This window comes from Syngnathus scovelli, chromosome 2 (genome assembly GCF_024217435.2).
Source record: "Syngnathus scovelli strain Florida chromosome 2, RoL_Ssco_1.2, whole genome shotgun sequence".
Taxonomy (NCBI): Eukaryota; Metazoa; Chordata; class Actinopteri; order Syngnathiformes; family Syngnathidae; genus Syngnathus; species Syngnathus scovelli.
Window position 1 is genome coordinate 21670846 of NC_090848.1, and position 15966 is coordinate 21686811.

Consider the following 15966-nt stretch of genomic DNA (forward strand, 5'->3'; position numbering starts at 1 on the left):
CCTCATCAACAAATGTTAATTCGAAAAATAAAATATATGGCTCACCCCCGGTCTACACAAATATGGCTGACCTGACAAATATGTGAATAAAACACTTATGTTGTCATGATGGGGTGTTGTGTGTAGATTTTTGAAGGGAAAATTATTTAAATCTATTTTGGAGTGAGGCTAAAATATACTGTATCAATGGACCATCTTTGTGTTTCTTCTGGATGCGCTTAGTGTGGACTTTATCATCCGATCGTGCCCGCGTGACTGCACAAAGGTGATTCCCTAGAGTGGCAGACGCATCAATAACTCCAAGGTGGGGTGGATAAACACAGTGCTGACCAGACGAGATAACGGATCTCAATTAGAGGGAGAATGATGGGCTGTCATCCTCTTATCAGATCACTGCTCTTATCTCCTATCCCATTCCCAGTCAGAAGATCCCAGTGCGAGTCTGGGAGCAATTAATGACTGACTTGGATGCACGTAAAAGGCCTCCAGGGAAAGGTACTGCCTGGATAATTGAAGTGATATGAATGAAGCACTGTGATTGGTTGGTATCCAGCCCCACCGCGTACGCTGCTTCTGACCCCTAGAAGGACAAGTGCTATAGAAAATAAATGATTGGATGAATGGCGCATTGGAAAAATTTGAAGATTGCCTCATAATTGTTTTAAATTACCAGTTTCAAATGCTAATGTTTCATGCTCCTATTCAAATTGCTCCACAAAAAAAAAAAAAAAAGCTGGAAAAGTCAAGCTCCGGTTGTCAAAGTGCACTAGATTGGCCCCCAATAAAAGTGGCGCCTGTTGATCAGTGGCACACTTTGCCTGTTGACCGAGCACATGAAGTCGTGAGTGCGACGCAGACTGTGGGAAAGCCCTGCTCGGACTCTACTCACACGTCTACTCATCAATGGGGCTGACCTCCCAGCCACAAAAGACCTTTTCATCTCCCCTCACAAACAGAGGCTAACTGCACTGTGAATGTGTATGTGTGCGTGGGACAGACAGAGTGAGAGAGAGAAAGAAGACAGGCCAATTGTGCCTTTATTCAAAGTGTTAAATGATCTCTTCCAAAAGATGTTGCTGTGTTTTTCCTCTACCACTGAAAATAGAAATTGGATTGTTTTGATTGACTCTGCTAAGAAAGAATCATTCGAAAAAAATAATTATGGAGTGGTATACACTTATTTAAGATGTTGATAATACAGTGATATCTTGACATACAAGTTTGATTCAAAAGAAATTAAACAGTTTTTGTCACAGTATTCAATTTGTACATTGTGCTGCTCTTTCTGGTGTAATAGTTGTGATCTTTTGCAGAGGATAAAGAATGTATTTCTGTGATTATTGTTATATTATCTGTTTACATGTTTTGTTTCACACGAGGGGTCAGAGTTTTTTGGTTGCAGTGAGTACGACGGATGAGTCGGCAATTGTATGATGGTCAACTTTAGTCTCGTTCAGCCACGTGGCTTGCTTTGCTGCGGGCCTCAGGTGCATTGAAGACTCTAAATTGTGCACATAATAGAGGTAAAAATTAAAAAGGCATTTTTACTGTCAAATATAGACGATGCTCTTGTATTAACTGGAGTAGAGTTCGTACTGAGAAAAACAATGTTACTATTCAAATTCTGTTTACCAGTTACTGCTTGCTCATGGTGTACATCTGAATGCAGTTCTGGAAATGAGCGGTGGTGTTCATTTGCGGCCTCAGTACGATGATATAGATCTTGGGCAGGAAGTATCCCCAAAGGACGGCCAGAACACTGAAGAGAATGGCAAAGACGTGTGCGGCCATGGTGAAGGGCCCTCTGAGGACAAGGTAGACGGTGAAGAAGCTGATCCAGGAGACGAGGTAGACCATGAGGCTGAAGGTGACGCACTTGGCCTCGTTGTAGTTGGCTGGCAGGTCTTTGCCCATGTAGCTGAAGGAGAAGCAGACTACGCTGAGGAGTGACATGTACCCCAGCTCTACGCCTGCGCCGAACGACACGGTATTGCTGCACTCCAGGACAATCCTGTCCTTGTAGAAGTCCACATCCTGGGACGGTTCCGGTGGGTCAAAAGCCACACGGGTCACAGATATGAACAGAGCAATGGCCGAGATGATTCCAATGGTCACCTCAGGCCCTTGTTTTTTGGCCCACTTGTCATAGGCCGGTGGAAGCTTGGAGGCGAGCTTGAAAATGCAGACCACCTGCAGGGAGCGCACGGTGATGCAGGCAAGACACATGCTGAAGCTGAACGTGAAAAGCGGCTGCTTGAGGATGCAGGACATGCGGGACGGGGGGCCAAAATGGCACAGAGAGCTCAAGGCGGCGGCGGTCAGGGCGGCCAGCATCACCAGACAAGTGCGCCCCCCGGCTGACTTGGCCACGGGAGTGTGGAGGTGCAGCAGGAGGATGGCTGCCGAGATGGAAGTCAGAAGGAGGCAGCAGACCAGGAAGAAGAGCAGCGCCACGGCCAGGGGGGCCTCCCAGGCCAGAAGCAGAACCTGCCGATCCAGACATTGCTCGCTGCTAGCAGGGGCCCACTGGTCGTTTGAACACGGTTGGCAAATAATGGATTCTGGGAACAGCAACTTTAACATCAGGGACGATTTATTTGAAACACTCTCCCGCCTCACATAATAAATCTCGAGTCCGCCTCTCATGGTTTTGAATAATTTTTTCCTCATCTAAGTATCACATCTGTTCCATCTCTTGGTTTTCCAATTCATGTCCATTAAGCACAAAGTTTAGAAATTGTTGTCATTTTATTAGTGTTTAGCGCAACCCGGTGGTCAAGCAAAAAATAGCAGTACTGTTAAGTCTTGGCTTATACACCTTTTTGTCCTGTTAGATAACTATTCCAAATGAAATAATAATAATAATAATAATAATAATAATAATAATAAGAATAATAATAATGAAAACAGTGGGGTAAAGGATATTCTTTTATGACTGGATTGTTGTCGTGCCACATTGGACTGGATAAAGTACTAAAAATGGATGTAGAAATGTGTACCACTTATGTTGAGGAAGGTGCCAAATGGACAGGCTTGGCAGTCGAAGCAACAGGCGTGTTGACCTCTCATCACTTTCCTGTGGCCTTTCGGACAAGGCAGAGAGCAGATGGACGAGGGCACCTGGAGACAAGAAACAGGAGGCAGAAAGACGGTCTTACCTCTCCAGTTATTTTACGGCATACTCAGAGTGACCCATTTGGAAATGAAAAAACTCTAAAAGCATATTTTTCGCCTACCCAATTCCTCCAGTGACAAAAAGATATTAGGGTAAATCTTACTGATATGGATGTCGCCCCAGTGCTGTGCCACTCGATGGCTGCTTCATCAAGTGTTAGCTGGACGGGATCTGGTCTGAAGGAACCCACCACCCGAAGGGACCACTCCGTCCCTCTCCAAATCCACGTCACTATATCATATCCGGTGGGAGGGTCTCCGTTTGCATCAAAGTACACTGAAGTGTTTTCCAGAGAGAATCTCGTGTCTTTGAGCATGGGCAGAAGCTGAGAGCAAACAGTGGGACCTAGTGAAACGAAGGCCGTGGCTGTGTTCACACATTTTAATTATTTTATTTGACTCAACTATGTAGTCTACTTTGTAAAAATTGCAATATTAGGCTAAATGGGTGAATGGTTCCTGACACGGCCCTTCATGTTGAGCAAAACCAACAGAACTGACCTGCCATGGATGCATTCTCCTTTTTCGGCACAATCCAGAGTTGCATTGAAGAGCTCGGTGAAGAGCATGGGCAACAGCATACACTGCCTTGTATACATTGAAGGAGGAGGTGATGTCATACTTCTCCAAAGTGAAGTTATTCCTGGCCAGGCTGAACATGTCGGCGCTCTGCAGACAAACACCGGTGGCGACGCCTGAACCCATCTGAACGTTGCCGTGATGCAGCGACGCCTCCATGACGCTCCTCTCAAAGGCGTTAAAGCCAGTTATGGCCGCGTCCTTGATGACCACACCAAGCACAGTTCCAACGTTGTGGATCCCGGCGATCCCGGAAACTCGCGTGGCCGCTGACCAGTCCTCCGTGCCAATCCACACCTTACCTGTCACATTGGCCTCGATAACAAAAGGGAATAAGCCGCTGAGTTTGGACTTACTGGAGAAGAGCACAATGGTGTTGACCTTTGCTCTCAGTATGCCCTTCACCATGCTCTTCATCAAGTGGGCTGTCTCACTGCTGTAGGTCGGGATGATGCCCTGGTAGGCCACGCAGATGCCGTGGGCCGGGGCCAGCTGGGACAGGCTCTGCATGCCGTCCAGGCCGTAATCGTTGTCGCTGCCCAACAAAGCGATCCAGGTCCAGTTAAAACGAACTAACAGCTGGATTATTGCCTCCACCTGATTCTTGTCGCTGGGAATTGTGCGTAAAAACGATGGGTAGAGGATCTTGTTGCTCAACTTTTTGTTGGTTGCTTCATAGGAGATCTGCAGTCAAGTCATGTACCGAACAATGTAATCTTTGGTAGCTCTTTAAGACATCTTGTGCAAAATTAAAGACATTGTTGATGTTAAAAGTTCTTACTTTCTTCATTCTGGTCTGCTGCTGTCAGGGTTAACTGGATTAATGACATTTTCATTCATTGGAATCAGTTATGACATAACTTACTTGTGGTATGAGGTAGGCTCCCAGTAGAGCGGCAGGAGTAAAGGTTTTGCTGCTGCTGTCGGGCCCGATGACGGCCACAGTCATGTTGGCAAGGGTTGGTTCCGTGCTGGCAGCAGGGCCACGGTGCTGATCGGCCAGTATGTCCAGGGTGGCCAGCACACTGGCCGAAACAGAGCAAATATCGTACACCTGGTAGCCCAGTGAGATTCCTGGCAAAAGATTTTTGCCCGTCTTGTTGTTGATTTCTTCTATTGCAAATCGCATGGCTTGCATCATGTGGTAGCCATGCTTGTTGTGGAAGCCTCTATAAATTAAAATCAAATAAATTAGAATAAAAATTAAAAACTTCGTGTGCGTCCTTGTGTGTGAGCGCGTGTGTGAGCGTATGTGTGTGTGTGCGTGTGTGTGTGTGTGCACGCAACTGTGTGTACACTTATTTGACAGTGTCAATTGTCAATTATTCCTTAGTTACGGAATATGCTGAATTTTTAAAGTGTTTTTTTTTAAATTGAATAAATAGTAGAGATATGAATAATAACTTTTGCAAGACATAGTTCTTGAGGCTCGGCTCCCTAATGGCTCCTCCTCAATTTATTGGTTATTTCAACTAATTTATGACGTAATTAATTACTAAATTTAAAAAGCATTTGATCAAATATGCCTTATTTACAATATGTTGCTTTATTTGGTCACATGTAGTGCAACAAAAGATAAAAAAGTGTATTACATACATATTGTTGAAACAAACAAACAATAAATGCTGCATTGTTATGCCAACACACTTTCAGTACAGAATACACACTCATGTCATGTATGTTCCTTAACAGCAAGTTCCCTCATTTGTCTTTTTTCTTTTTAATTGAAAAGAAATTGAAGTACTACAGTACAAATACCCCATAGTTGTACTAGTTGTAAAACGCATCTGAACAGACAATGTTGTTGTTGCAGTAAACTCACTCATTACATGGACGCAGAGCGGGCAAACCAGCACTTGGGCCATTTGTGTCATGGAGAGGAAAGAGTCCAGCAATGGAAAAGTCTCCCTGAAGATATAGTCCTCCTCCCTGAGACATGTAGTCAAGTTCTGCATCAGCCATTTGCAGCATCAGGCAACATAAGAAAAAATATGGAAGTGTCACACACATGTCAACACAAGGAAAACTCAAACAAGGCTGATATAGAAGTGCCACTCTGCTCATGAAAGTCAATGTATAAAAGGAGGTTTTTCAGGTGTGCATTTAAGGCGGCGGGATGACCTTTGCATTGCTCTCGGGTGATACATTTGCATGTCTAATTTGCTTGGTTGAGCCATACTTACCATGTTACATAAATGCCTTAACCAAGAAAGGCCACTTAAATCATTGTTTTTGAAAATTTCACATTCATAGTTTTTTCTTCTTCTGTCTAATGCTTGATAAATAAATCCCAGCATTCAATCTACATGTGTGAGCTTTGAATCGGTGTTTTAAATCATGTACAGTATATATCATGAAAATGACTGTTTGCATATGTGTAATTTGCATTGTGGCTGATATTTGAAGCTTTTTTTTTTCAGATATCTGTTCGATTGATAAAATTTGACTCTCATCTCCATCCAAGCCACGATTATTATGTTTCAGCAGCAATAATGTGTATTTTGTCAACCACAGCGTCAAGGATGCAAATGAACACGCAAATGTTTATAATGACAACACTTTATGGAAACTATTTGCAATAATTTTAATTTTGAAAACAACTTTCTGGCTTCACTGATACTATAAAACGTATAATCAAATAGAATTATGGAGTTTAGGTTATTTTAAATAGCGAATAAAACAAATGCAAACGATAATATCGAAAAAGGAGACGTTCGGCTGCTGGTGACGTCACTGTCCCGCGACGCACATGTCGAGGTGAAAGTGCGAGCTGCCATTTTTTTTTGATAATTCTTCCTGATTAGTTCATCTAAAGGGAACGATCTACCAGCCACTCCACTTTGACGGTTACCGATTTATTAATCTTGCTGTTGTGCCGAACAGGTATTCGCTTCTGAATTACACAAGTTCTGGCATTTGAACCAGCCTAAAGCGTAGGCTCGCACGTAGCATGCGAATGGCTACTTAGCTGTCGCTGGCTAAGTGTTAGCTGTGCCTGTAAACAAACACTTGAGCAAACTGCTTCTCGAGAGCCAACTCAAAAGCTGCACGTTTGTAGTTTCTGCACAGTATTCCTGTAGGTTAGTGGCTAATGAAACATAAAACAGTGATTTGCTTGAGTAGGTAGCAAAGGGCGCTCTTTTTTTTTTCTGTTTTAATCTTGCGTGTAGTTGCGTGAAGTGCAACTATAGTTTTGATGACCGTGATCCGAGTGGTTTCCCCCCACTATCTCGAAGCTCCGTCAATTTAGAACGGAGTCGTGGTGAGTCTGCCCTGAAGGAGACGCGCACCAGTACACGGACATGTCGTCGTTTTCCGAGGCAGCCCTGGAGAAGAAACTGTCGGAGCTGAGCAGCTCGCAGCAGAGCGTCCAGACTTTGTCCCTCTGGATCATCCACCACCGCAAACATTCGGGCCTCATTGTCAAAGTGTGGCACAGAGAGCTGAAGAAAGGTGAGGCTCGGATGTAGCAATATAGTGAAACTCTGAGATCTTATTAGTGACCAGCCATTTGACCTAACCCATATGCCAGTACAATGATGAGTCTTTAAAATGTGTCTCCCTCATTTTAGACAATTTTTTTCATTGGATTCACATGATTTGGGTATGTTCCTCATGCTGCTCTGCCAATTACAATGTGGGTAATAAGTAGTAGGGACCCATTTTGTAAAAGCATTGCGCTCCCCCTCACATCACCCTATTCAATATTGTTAATTGTATTTTAATATGCATTGTTTTAGTCCTCTGTATTATTATATTATTATTATTATTTTATTATTATTATTACTATTATTATTATATACTATGCAAGTAAAAATCTGTCTCCATTACAATAAGCAACATCACATTTATTGTGCAAAAATATTTTGGTCTTAAAGTTTAAGTTTACGCTAATATGAAGGCAAATTAACCATTAATTAACCTTATTCAACACTTAGTTGTCTTTTAAGCATGACAATGTAACAAAATTCCACCAAACAAGTTTGGTGCTAACAGTGAAAAAGACAAGTCAATGCACCTTATGTTAGAGCCATTTAATGATCATTGTAGAAATAACTTATACACGTCAAAACAGCTTTCAGTACCTAACTGCAAATGTATTGTTAGAATAAAAATATCGTGTTGATAAAGACACCATGTTTTTGTTGCAGTTGGTGATTATGACTAATAGCTGAGACCTGACTTTACTAATTCTACTGTGAACGGATGGGTATTTATTATTTCGATAATTGAATTAATATACAATAGTCTTCTGAATATTCAATGCACCTTTTTAATTTTTTTTTGTGCGCTTTCTGAACTGCTTTAAGATGCCCTGCAGCGAGGTAGTACAGTAAACCACAAAGTATGTTCAAGTAATACGCCTTGACTAAAAGACAAGCTTTGTCTTTGGAAGGAGCTAAATTTAGTCTGACTTGTTAGTGGAAGTTAAGGAGAGTACTCGCCATGTACATTTTTTTTTTTTAATCAAATCATCTGTAAGCCATTTGTTTTTAAGGATGTTGTTGTAACGTGACAGTGGTGTGCCATGAGCTTTTTCTTCTAAAATAAAGTTGTGACAATGTTGTTATCACATTTAAAGTGTAATTTGTTGTCCTGCAGCTAAAAAAAGCAGGAAGCTGACATTCCTCTATCTGGCCAATGATGTTATCCAAAACAGCAAGAAGAAAGGACCCGAATTCACTAAAGACTTTGAGTCCGTCCTCATTGATGCCTGCTCTCATGTTGCCAGGTGTGTGGGGTAAATAACGTTTTTTTTACATTTAAATGTAAGCCATGATGTGTTTTTGTATGTTTGTAAAGGGGAAAAAAACTACACCCTGGAGCTAAAACCCTGTGAACACTATCAATAAGAGTGGCATTGTCACCTACTGTAGTGGTTCGGCAACACTTTATCCTAGTACGGCGAGGAAAAAAAAGCATTTCCCTGTGTTCTCATGCCCCCCTCCCAAATGTATTCATCCCCTTTGAATTGTATTTTGCTGAAGAAGATTCAGACCTATAATACATGTCGCATAAGCCAAGAATGACTTCAGGACAAAGTGGGACAGCGTTTCATGCTATGTGCACTTTGAACACATTTTTGTGTTTGTTGTTCCACTGAACTCCACTGTCCTCTTGCAGTGAAGTTGATGAGAGCTGCAAAAAGCACATGGAGAGACTCCTGAACATATGGAAGGAGCGCAACCTCTACAGAAGTGACTTTATTCAGCAGCTCACCCTGGCCATAGAAGACTCCAACAGCCCTCAGCCTATAGGTGTGGTCAAATAATAATAACAAAAATCAGTAATGTTCATTAACACAATGTGGAAACACATTCATAAATTTGGTACTGTTGTGGGTTTGGTGTTTTTTTTTTTTTTCTTTTCCCCCACGTGACATTTGCCCAGCTTTTGCGTAATCAATTATAACCAGGATTATGTGTTTCATGAAATGGTAAACGTGTGATATCGTATGGTTTTGCAAATGCCTCATTTACATTAAGCATTGTCAATAATAACTCTTCTGTGCTCTTGATAGTAGAGGAAAAGAAACCAGTGAAACGAAGCTACCAGAAGATCCAGCAAGAGGAAGAGGAAGATGAGGATGACGACTACAGAAGCATCAGCTCCCCTCGTAGCACGGACGCCTCCGCTAATCAACTGGTAAAGGATACAAATCTTCCCTTTGTCACCTTATAGGCTCGGCCTGTCAGAGACTTGTATACAGTCATGTGCGGGTTCTTTGAAGTCAATGGAAAGAGCACCCGTTTTGCTAGTCTACGTGTATTAAAATTCCACAAGTAAACAGCGATGCGTGATCGCTTACAATAACGCAAATTTTAAAAGAAGACAGAAAGTAGTGGAGAAATATTTATAGTGGTCATAATAACAAAAAACATGTATGATATACAGTACTGTACAGATATGCCCATTTACTCCCTGTCCTGCGCTCTTAGTGTTTTTATTTTTTGTGGAGTCACTGTTTCCTTCTGTCTATTTTAATGTTATTGTCATGCATACATACTCAGACAGAGGAGTTGGTGAAAGCGCTGCAGGACTTGGAGAACGCCGCATCAGGTGATGCAGCCGTGCGGCAGAAAATCGCCTCACTGCCGCAGGAAGTCCAAGATGTCTCACTACTGGAAAAGATAACTGGCAAGCTGATTATTCCCGATTGTTTGTTTTGTTTGTTTGTTTATTTTCACATACAAAAACAATTTAAAATGTACATAGATTAAATAAATGTGATGGAGAATGTCTAAAAAACCCTCCAGGGGCTTACGAAGTGGCATTCTCCAGAAATATAAATACATTTAAGATAAAATTTCAATGGATAAAAAAAATATGCATCCTAATGCATGTCATACAGATGAAAAAAAGAAACATTTATAACAGGGATAAGGCATACAACATACAACAACTATTGCAAACTGCAGGTGTCAGGAAGGGCATCCGACTGTAAAAACCTTTGCTCCAAAAATATTCTCAGTATGGCATTTCATCCACTGGCCATGGACCACCTCCAGTGGAAGAAAGCCATATTGAGAATCCAGTCCTACCCAGCGGAGTCTGGAAAGTGGACTTTAAAAAGAAGAAAAAATAAAAATAAAAAAAATACCGGTTTTCTGAGCGGGATACGTTCCAGACCCACTAGGTTTCTGTCATATGAAATATGTTTTTTTAATATTGTATTAGTTCTGCCACATTTCAACTCATCCACTCATCCATCCATCCATCCATCCATCTTCTTCCGCTTATCCGGGGTCGGGTCGTGGGGGCAACAGCTTCAGGAGGGACTCCCAGACTTCCCTCTCCCCAGCCACTTCATCCAGCTCATCCCGGGGGATCCCAAGGCGTTCCCAGGCCAGCTGAGAGACATAGTCTCTCCAGCGCGTCCTGGGTCGTCCCTGGGGTCTCCTACCGGTGGGACATGCCCGGAACACCTCCCCAGGGAGGCGTCCAGGAGGCATCCTGATAAGATGCCCGAGCCACCTCATCTGGCTCCTCTCAACGTGGAGGAGTAGCGACTCTACTCCGAGTCTCTCCCGGATGACCGAGCTTCTCACCCTATCTCTAAGGGAGAGCCCGGACATCCTGCGGAGAAAACTCATTTCGGCCGCTTGTATCCGAGATCTCGTTCTTTCGGTCACGACCCATAGCTCGTGACCATAGGTGAGGGTAGGAGCGTAAATCGACCGGTAAATTGAGAGCTTTGCCTTTTGGCTCAGCTCTCTCTTCACCACAACGGACCGGTACAGGGTCCGCATTACTGCCGACGCTGCACCGATCCGCCTGTCGATCTCACGCTCCATCCTCCCCTCACTCGTGAACAAGACTCCAAGATACTTGAACTCCTCCACTTGGGGCAGGATCTCATCCCCGATCCGGAGAGGGCATTCCACCCTTTTCCGATCGAGGACCATGGACTCGGATTTGGAGGTGCTGACCCTCATCCCGACCGCTTCACACTCGGCTGCGAACCGTTCCAGCGAGAGCTGGAGATCACGGCCTGAAGAAGCCAACAGCACCACGTCATCTGCAAAAAGCAGAGACGCGATGCTGAGGTCCCCAAACCGGACCCCCTCAACGCCTCGGCTGCGCCTAGAAATTCTGTCCATAAAAATTATGAACAGAATCGGTGACAAAGGGCAGCCTTGGCGGAGTCCAACCCTCACTGGGAACGAATCCGACTTACTGCCGGAAATGCGGACCAGACTCTGGCATCGGTGATACAGGGACCGAACCGCCCTTATCAGTTGGCTCGGCACCCCGTACTCCCGAAGCACCCTCCACAGAACCTCCCGAGGGACACGGTCGAACGCCTTCTCCAAGTCCACAAAACACATGTGGACTGGTTGGGCAAACTCCCATGCACCCTCGAGGATCCTGCCGAGGGTGTAGAGCTGGTCCACTGTTCCACGGCCAGGACGAAAGCCACACTGCTCCTCCTGAATCCGAGGTTCGACCTCCCGACGGACCCTCCTCTCCAGCACCCCTGAATAGACCTTACCAGGGAGGCTGAGGAGTGTGATTCCCCTGTAATTGGAACACACCCTCCGGTCCCCCTTCTTAAAGAGGGGAACCACCACCCCAGTCTGCCAATCCAGAGGCACTGTCCCCGATGTCCACGCAACGTTGTAGAGGCGTGTCAGCCATGACAGCCCCACAACATCCAGAGCCTTTAAGAACTCTGGGCGGATCTCATCCACCCCCGGGGCCTTGCCACCGAGGAGTTTTTTAACTACCTCAGTGACTTCGACCCCAGAGATTGGAGAATCCGCCTCAGAGTCTCTAGGCCCTGCTTCCTCAATGGAAGGCGTGTAGGTGGAATTGAGGAGGTCTTCGAAGTATTCTCCCCACTGACTCACGACGTCCCGAGTCGAGGTCAGCAGCACGCCATCCCCACTGTAAACAGTGTTGACGTTGCACTGCTTCCCCCTCCTGAGACGCCGGATGGTGGACCAGAATTTCCTCGAAGCCGTCCGAAAGTCATTCTCCATGGCCTCACCGAACTCCTCCCACGCCCGGGTTTTTGCCTCAGCAACCGCCGAAGCCGCGTTCCGCTTGGCCATCCGGTACCTGTCAGCTGCCTCCGGAGTCCCGCAGGCCAAAACGGCCCGATAGGACTCCTTCTTCAGCTTGACGGCATCCCTTACCGCCGGTGTCCACCAGCGGGTTCGGGGGTTGCCGCCACGACAGGCACCAACGACCTTACGGCCACAGCTCCGGTCGGCCGCCTCAACAATGGAGGCGCGGAACATGGTCCACTCGGACTCAATGTCCCCCGCCTCCCCCGGGACGTGGGAAAAGCTCTGCCGGAGGTGGGAGTTGAAGCTCTTCCTGACAGGAGATTCTGCCAGACGTTCCCAGCAGACCCTCACAGAGCGTTTGGGTCTGCCAGGTCGGACCGGCATCTTCCCCCACCATCGGAGCCAACCCACCACCAGGTGGTGATCAGTTGACAGCTCCGCCCCTCTCTTCACCCGAGTGTCCAAAACATGCGGCCGCAAATCCGATGACACGACTACAAAGTCGATCATCGAACTGCGGCCTAGGGTGTCCTGGTGCCAAGTGCACACATGGACACCCTTATGTTTGAACATGGTGTTCATTATTGAAAATCCGTGTCGAGCACAGAAGTCCAACAATAGAACACCGCTCGGGTTCAGATCAGGGGGGCCGTTCCTCCCAATCACGCCCTTCCAGGTCTCACTGTCATTGCCCACGTGAGCATTGAAGTCACCCAGTAGAACGATAGAGTCCCCAGAAGGAGCGCTCTCCAGCACTTCCTCCAGGGACCCCAAGAAGGGTGGGTACTCTGAGCTGCTGTTTGGTGCATAGACACAAACAACAGTCAGGACCCGTCCCCCCACCCGAAGGCGGAGGGAGGCTACCCTCTCGTTCACCGGGGTGAACCCCAATGTGCAGGCGCCCAGCCGGGGGGCAATAAGTATACCCACACCTGCTCGACGCCTCTCACCGTGGGCAACTCCAGAGTGGAAGAGAGTCCAGCCCCTCTCGAGAGGGCTTGTACCGGAACCCAAACTGTGTGTGGAGGCTAGTCCGACTATATCTAGTCGGAATCTTTCTGCCTCGCACACCAGCTCGGGCTCCTTTCCAGCCAGAGAGGTGACATTCCATGTCCCAAGAGCCAGCTTCTGCAGCCGGGGATCAGACCGCCAAGGTCCCCGCCTTTGGCTGCCGCCCAGCTCACATTGCACCCGACCCCTTCGGCCTCATCCACTCAGTGCTTCTCAATTATTTTCTGTTATGCCCCCCCAGAAGAAAATATTTCACGCCCCCCAACTCTCCCCAGTGTTAACACTAATACTGAGAGCTTAAAGCCCATTTACCTCTTTTTAAACACAGATTAAAGGGCTTTCAACACAAGAAATACAAGCATAGAAAATATTGTGACAAGCTGAAAGTCACAAAAATATATTGAACTTCATTCCCTAAAATCCAAATGACATAAGTAAGTCGTAAGACATGCATAAGTATAAAGACAGACTGAATGAATCACTGAATGAGCTACATGTCTCATATGTGCAGATAAGGAGGCAGCTGACAATCTGTCCAAGACAGTGGACGAAGCGTGTCTTCTGCTGGCCGAGTATAACGGCCGCCTGGCCGCAGAACTGGAGGACCGGAGGCAGTTGGCACGCATGCTGACTGACTACATCAGTAGCCAGAAAGAGGCGCTGGTTGAGAGGGAGAAGAAGTTAGAGGCAAGGCAAACTCAAAAATCAAATACATTTCAAAGAACATTGTTATATACTCTCGTAGAGAAATTGAGATTTTCAAATCCCGTTGTTGTGTGCAGGAATACAAGCAGAAACTTGCCAGGGTGACCCAGGTGAGGAAGGAGCTCAAGTCCCACATCCAGAGTCTGCCCGACCTTTCCCTCCTTCCTAACGTTACAGGCGGTCTGGCACCGCTCCCCTCGGCTGGTGACCTCTTCTCCACCGATTGAGTGGTGGAGCTCAGACCAGCTAGCCCCTTGTGTCGTCCCACACCCACCTACCAATACACACCCTCAGCATAACCATTGCAGGCTCTGTGTTGCTTGCTGCGGCCTGATGAGGTCAACAGGTACCAGAAGGACAAGAGACGGGTGGGACCATGGGATCGCAGTCGGGACAATAACTTTAGGATTTGTAAAATCGCAGCATTCTGCAGAGAAAAACAGAGACTCTGTCTGCCTGGATTTTCCCACTTAGTTTCCACGCTACCAGCTTGGAGTTAGTTTGTTCCCGTTTGTTTTTAATCATTATTTTTTATTTGTATCATGGAAGTGAATAAGGAGGCCAGGTTTAGTAGACCGAAGATCCGGTTTTCGAGTGGTGTTCCTGGTGCTGTTTCTGTTACCTGGATTGCATATGCTTAATTGGCCTTATTAGAGTTTGTGACTACACTGTGGTGAGAATGTACCATTGATCAGTTGGGTTTGTTTTTCAATGGTTTGTTTTGTTTTAAATAGTTTTGGTGAAGGTTAAAGAGCCAGTGCCTTTGTGGCAGTCAAAATCAAATTATGAGTGGCTTCTTTCAATTCTACTTAAATGTTGTTTACAGTTACAACTAATGCAATAAATAGGGAATGAAATCATGAAGTGCAAATGATTGGAACAAAGCCTCACCAGTAATCCTCTATATCCAAGTATTGCCCATGCCCCAGTTGTGTATCCAGATGTCACAAAACAGCAACTGTGCTTTACCTCCATTTAAGGTCAGCAAGAGTGAAGTTGCTTCTTTTGGTTTATGTGTAGCTCATTTTCATTTTGACTTGTCTGCAATCAAAAAGAACTTTGAGATGTCAGAATGTCAGGAATATGTAGAGCTTTCACAGTGTTTGATAAACCAAAGTGTGTGTGTGTGTGTATTTTATTTCTATTTTTTAATGCAGTCAATAGTCATTTAAAAAGAGTGTGTGAAAATGTACAAATGCCCATGCAGCCGCTGGAAGCCAGGAAGGACTTCAAAAAAACAACAATATGTGTCACTGTAGTTTAGTTACGTCTACTCTTACCCTCACGCTGTGCAGCCTGCATTTCTTTCTGCATAACCACCTTGTACAAGCTGGAGTCTACCTGTAGGGTAGTTTTATTTCTGTAATGAAAGTAATCAATGGATGCCAATAAAATGGAACCATTTGAACAAAAACGTCGACGTTTCTTGAGCACAAAAAAACAGGATATACAAAAAAAACCTCACAATGGAAGGACTCACACCTCCAGTTGGATGTTACATTAAATGTGCAAATTTTGATCAGATAGGTGATTATATTTAATGTGGAACATAATACAACAGGACGCCCTGGAGAGACTATGTCTCTCAGCTGGCCTGGGAATGCCTTGGGGTCCCCCGGGATGAGCTGGATGAAGTGGCTGGGGAGAGGGAAGTCTGGGAGTCCCTCCTGAAGCTGCTGCCCCCGCGACCTGACCCCGGATAAGCGGAAGAAGATGGATGGATGGATGGATGGATGGATGGATGGATGGATGGATGGATGGATGGATGGATGGATGGATGGATGGATGGATGGATGGATGGATGGATGGATGGATGGATGGATGGATGGATGGATGGATGGATGGATGGATAATACAACAGTTTGTATAACATATGCTTGCCAAAACTGACATTTACTCCACAATAACAGCAAATATATGAGACGATGGAGAGGCAAGATTATATATATTGGGTCCCTCGATGACTTATTGCTTATTGTTTTTG

General features: G+C 45.4%; 2 protein-coding genes across 6 annotated transcripts; one reads left to right on the forward strand and one right to left on the reverse strand.

Moving 5' to 3' along the window:
• Positions 1 to 1069: 1069 nt before the first annotated feature.
• Positions 1070 to 5933, reverse strand: tas1r1 (taste receptor, type 1, member 1). Its single transcript, XM_049754880.2, has 7 exons — positions 5576 to 5933; positions 4619 to 4922; positions 3676 to 4437; positions 3279 to 3500; positions 3000 to 3120; positions 1633 to 2561; positions 1070 to 1501 (listed from the first exon to the last, which is right to left on the reverse strand). The coding sequence occupies exons 1-6, from the start codon at positions 5815 to 5817 to the stop codon at positions 1636 to 1638; spliced, it is 2577 nt and encodes an 858-aa protein (XP_049610837.1). The 5' UTR covers positions 5818 to 5933; the 3' UTR covers positions 1070 to 1501; positions 1633 to 1635.
• A 554-nt stretch (positions 5934 to 6487) lies between these two features.
• Positions 6488 to 15396, forward strand: rprd1b (regulation of nuclear pre-mRNA domain containing 1B). Of its 5 annotated transcripts, XM_049754817.2 has the most exons (8): positions 6488 to 6636; positions 6990 to 7206; positions 8356 to 8494; positions 8878 to 9011; positions 9275 to 9399; positions 9765 to 9891; positions 13789 to 13964; positions 14060 to 15396. In XM_049754817.2, the coding sequence occupies exons 2-8, from the start codon at positions 7056 to 7058 to the stop codon at positions 14207 to 14209; spliced, it is 1002 nt and encodes a 333-aa protein (XP_049610774.1). In that variant the 5' UTR covers positions 6488 to 6636; positions 6990 to 7055; the 3' UTR covers positions 14210 to 15396. The 5 variants fall into 5 exon arrangements, with proteins under 5 accessions (XP_049610774.1, XP_049610775.1, XP_049610777.1 ...); XM_049754818.1 differs by having other exon boundaries at positions 6490 to 7206; positions 9278 to 9399; XM_049754820.1 differs by having other exon boundaries at positions 6490 to 7206; positions 8356 to 8485; positions 9278 to 9399.
• Positions 15397 to 15966: the final 570 nt, after the last annotated feature.

What these genes read in the sequence shown, in the direction of transcription:
- tas1r1 (XM_049754880.2), bottom strand. Translation starts at nt 5,817, where the DNA reads ATGAGCAGAGTGGCACTTCTATATCAGCCTTGTTTGAGTTTTCCTTGT. An exon ending in GCTCTGCGTCCATGTAATGA is followed by an intron (nt 4,923 to 5,575) that starts GTGAGTTTACTG and finishes TTTAATTTATAG; the next exon opens with AGGCTTCCACAACAAGCATG. An exon ending in GGAGAATGCATCCATGGCAG is followed by an intron (nt 3,501 to 3,675) that starts GTCAGTTCTGTT and finishes GTTTGCTCTCAG; the next exon opens with CTTCTGCCCATGCTCAAAGA.
- rprd1b (XM_049754817.2), top strand. Translation starts at nt 7,056, where the DNA reads ATGTCGTCGTTTTCCGAGGCAGCCCTGGAGAAGAAACTGTCGGAGCTG. An exon ending in CAACAGCCCTCAGCCTATAG is followed by an intron (nt 9,012 to 9,274) that starts GTGTGGTCAAAT and finishes TGCTCTTGATAG; the next exon opens with TAGAGGAAAAGAAACCAGTG. An exon ending in ACTACTGGAAAAGATAACTG is followed by an intron (nt 9,892 to 13,788) that starts GCAAGCTGATTA and finishes TCATATGTGCAG; the next exon opens with ATAAGGAGGCAGCTGACAAT.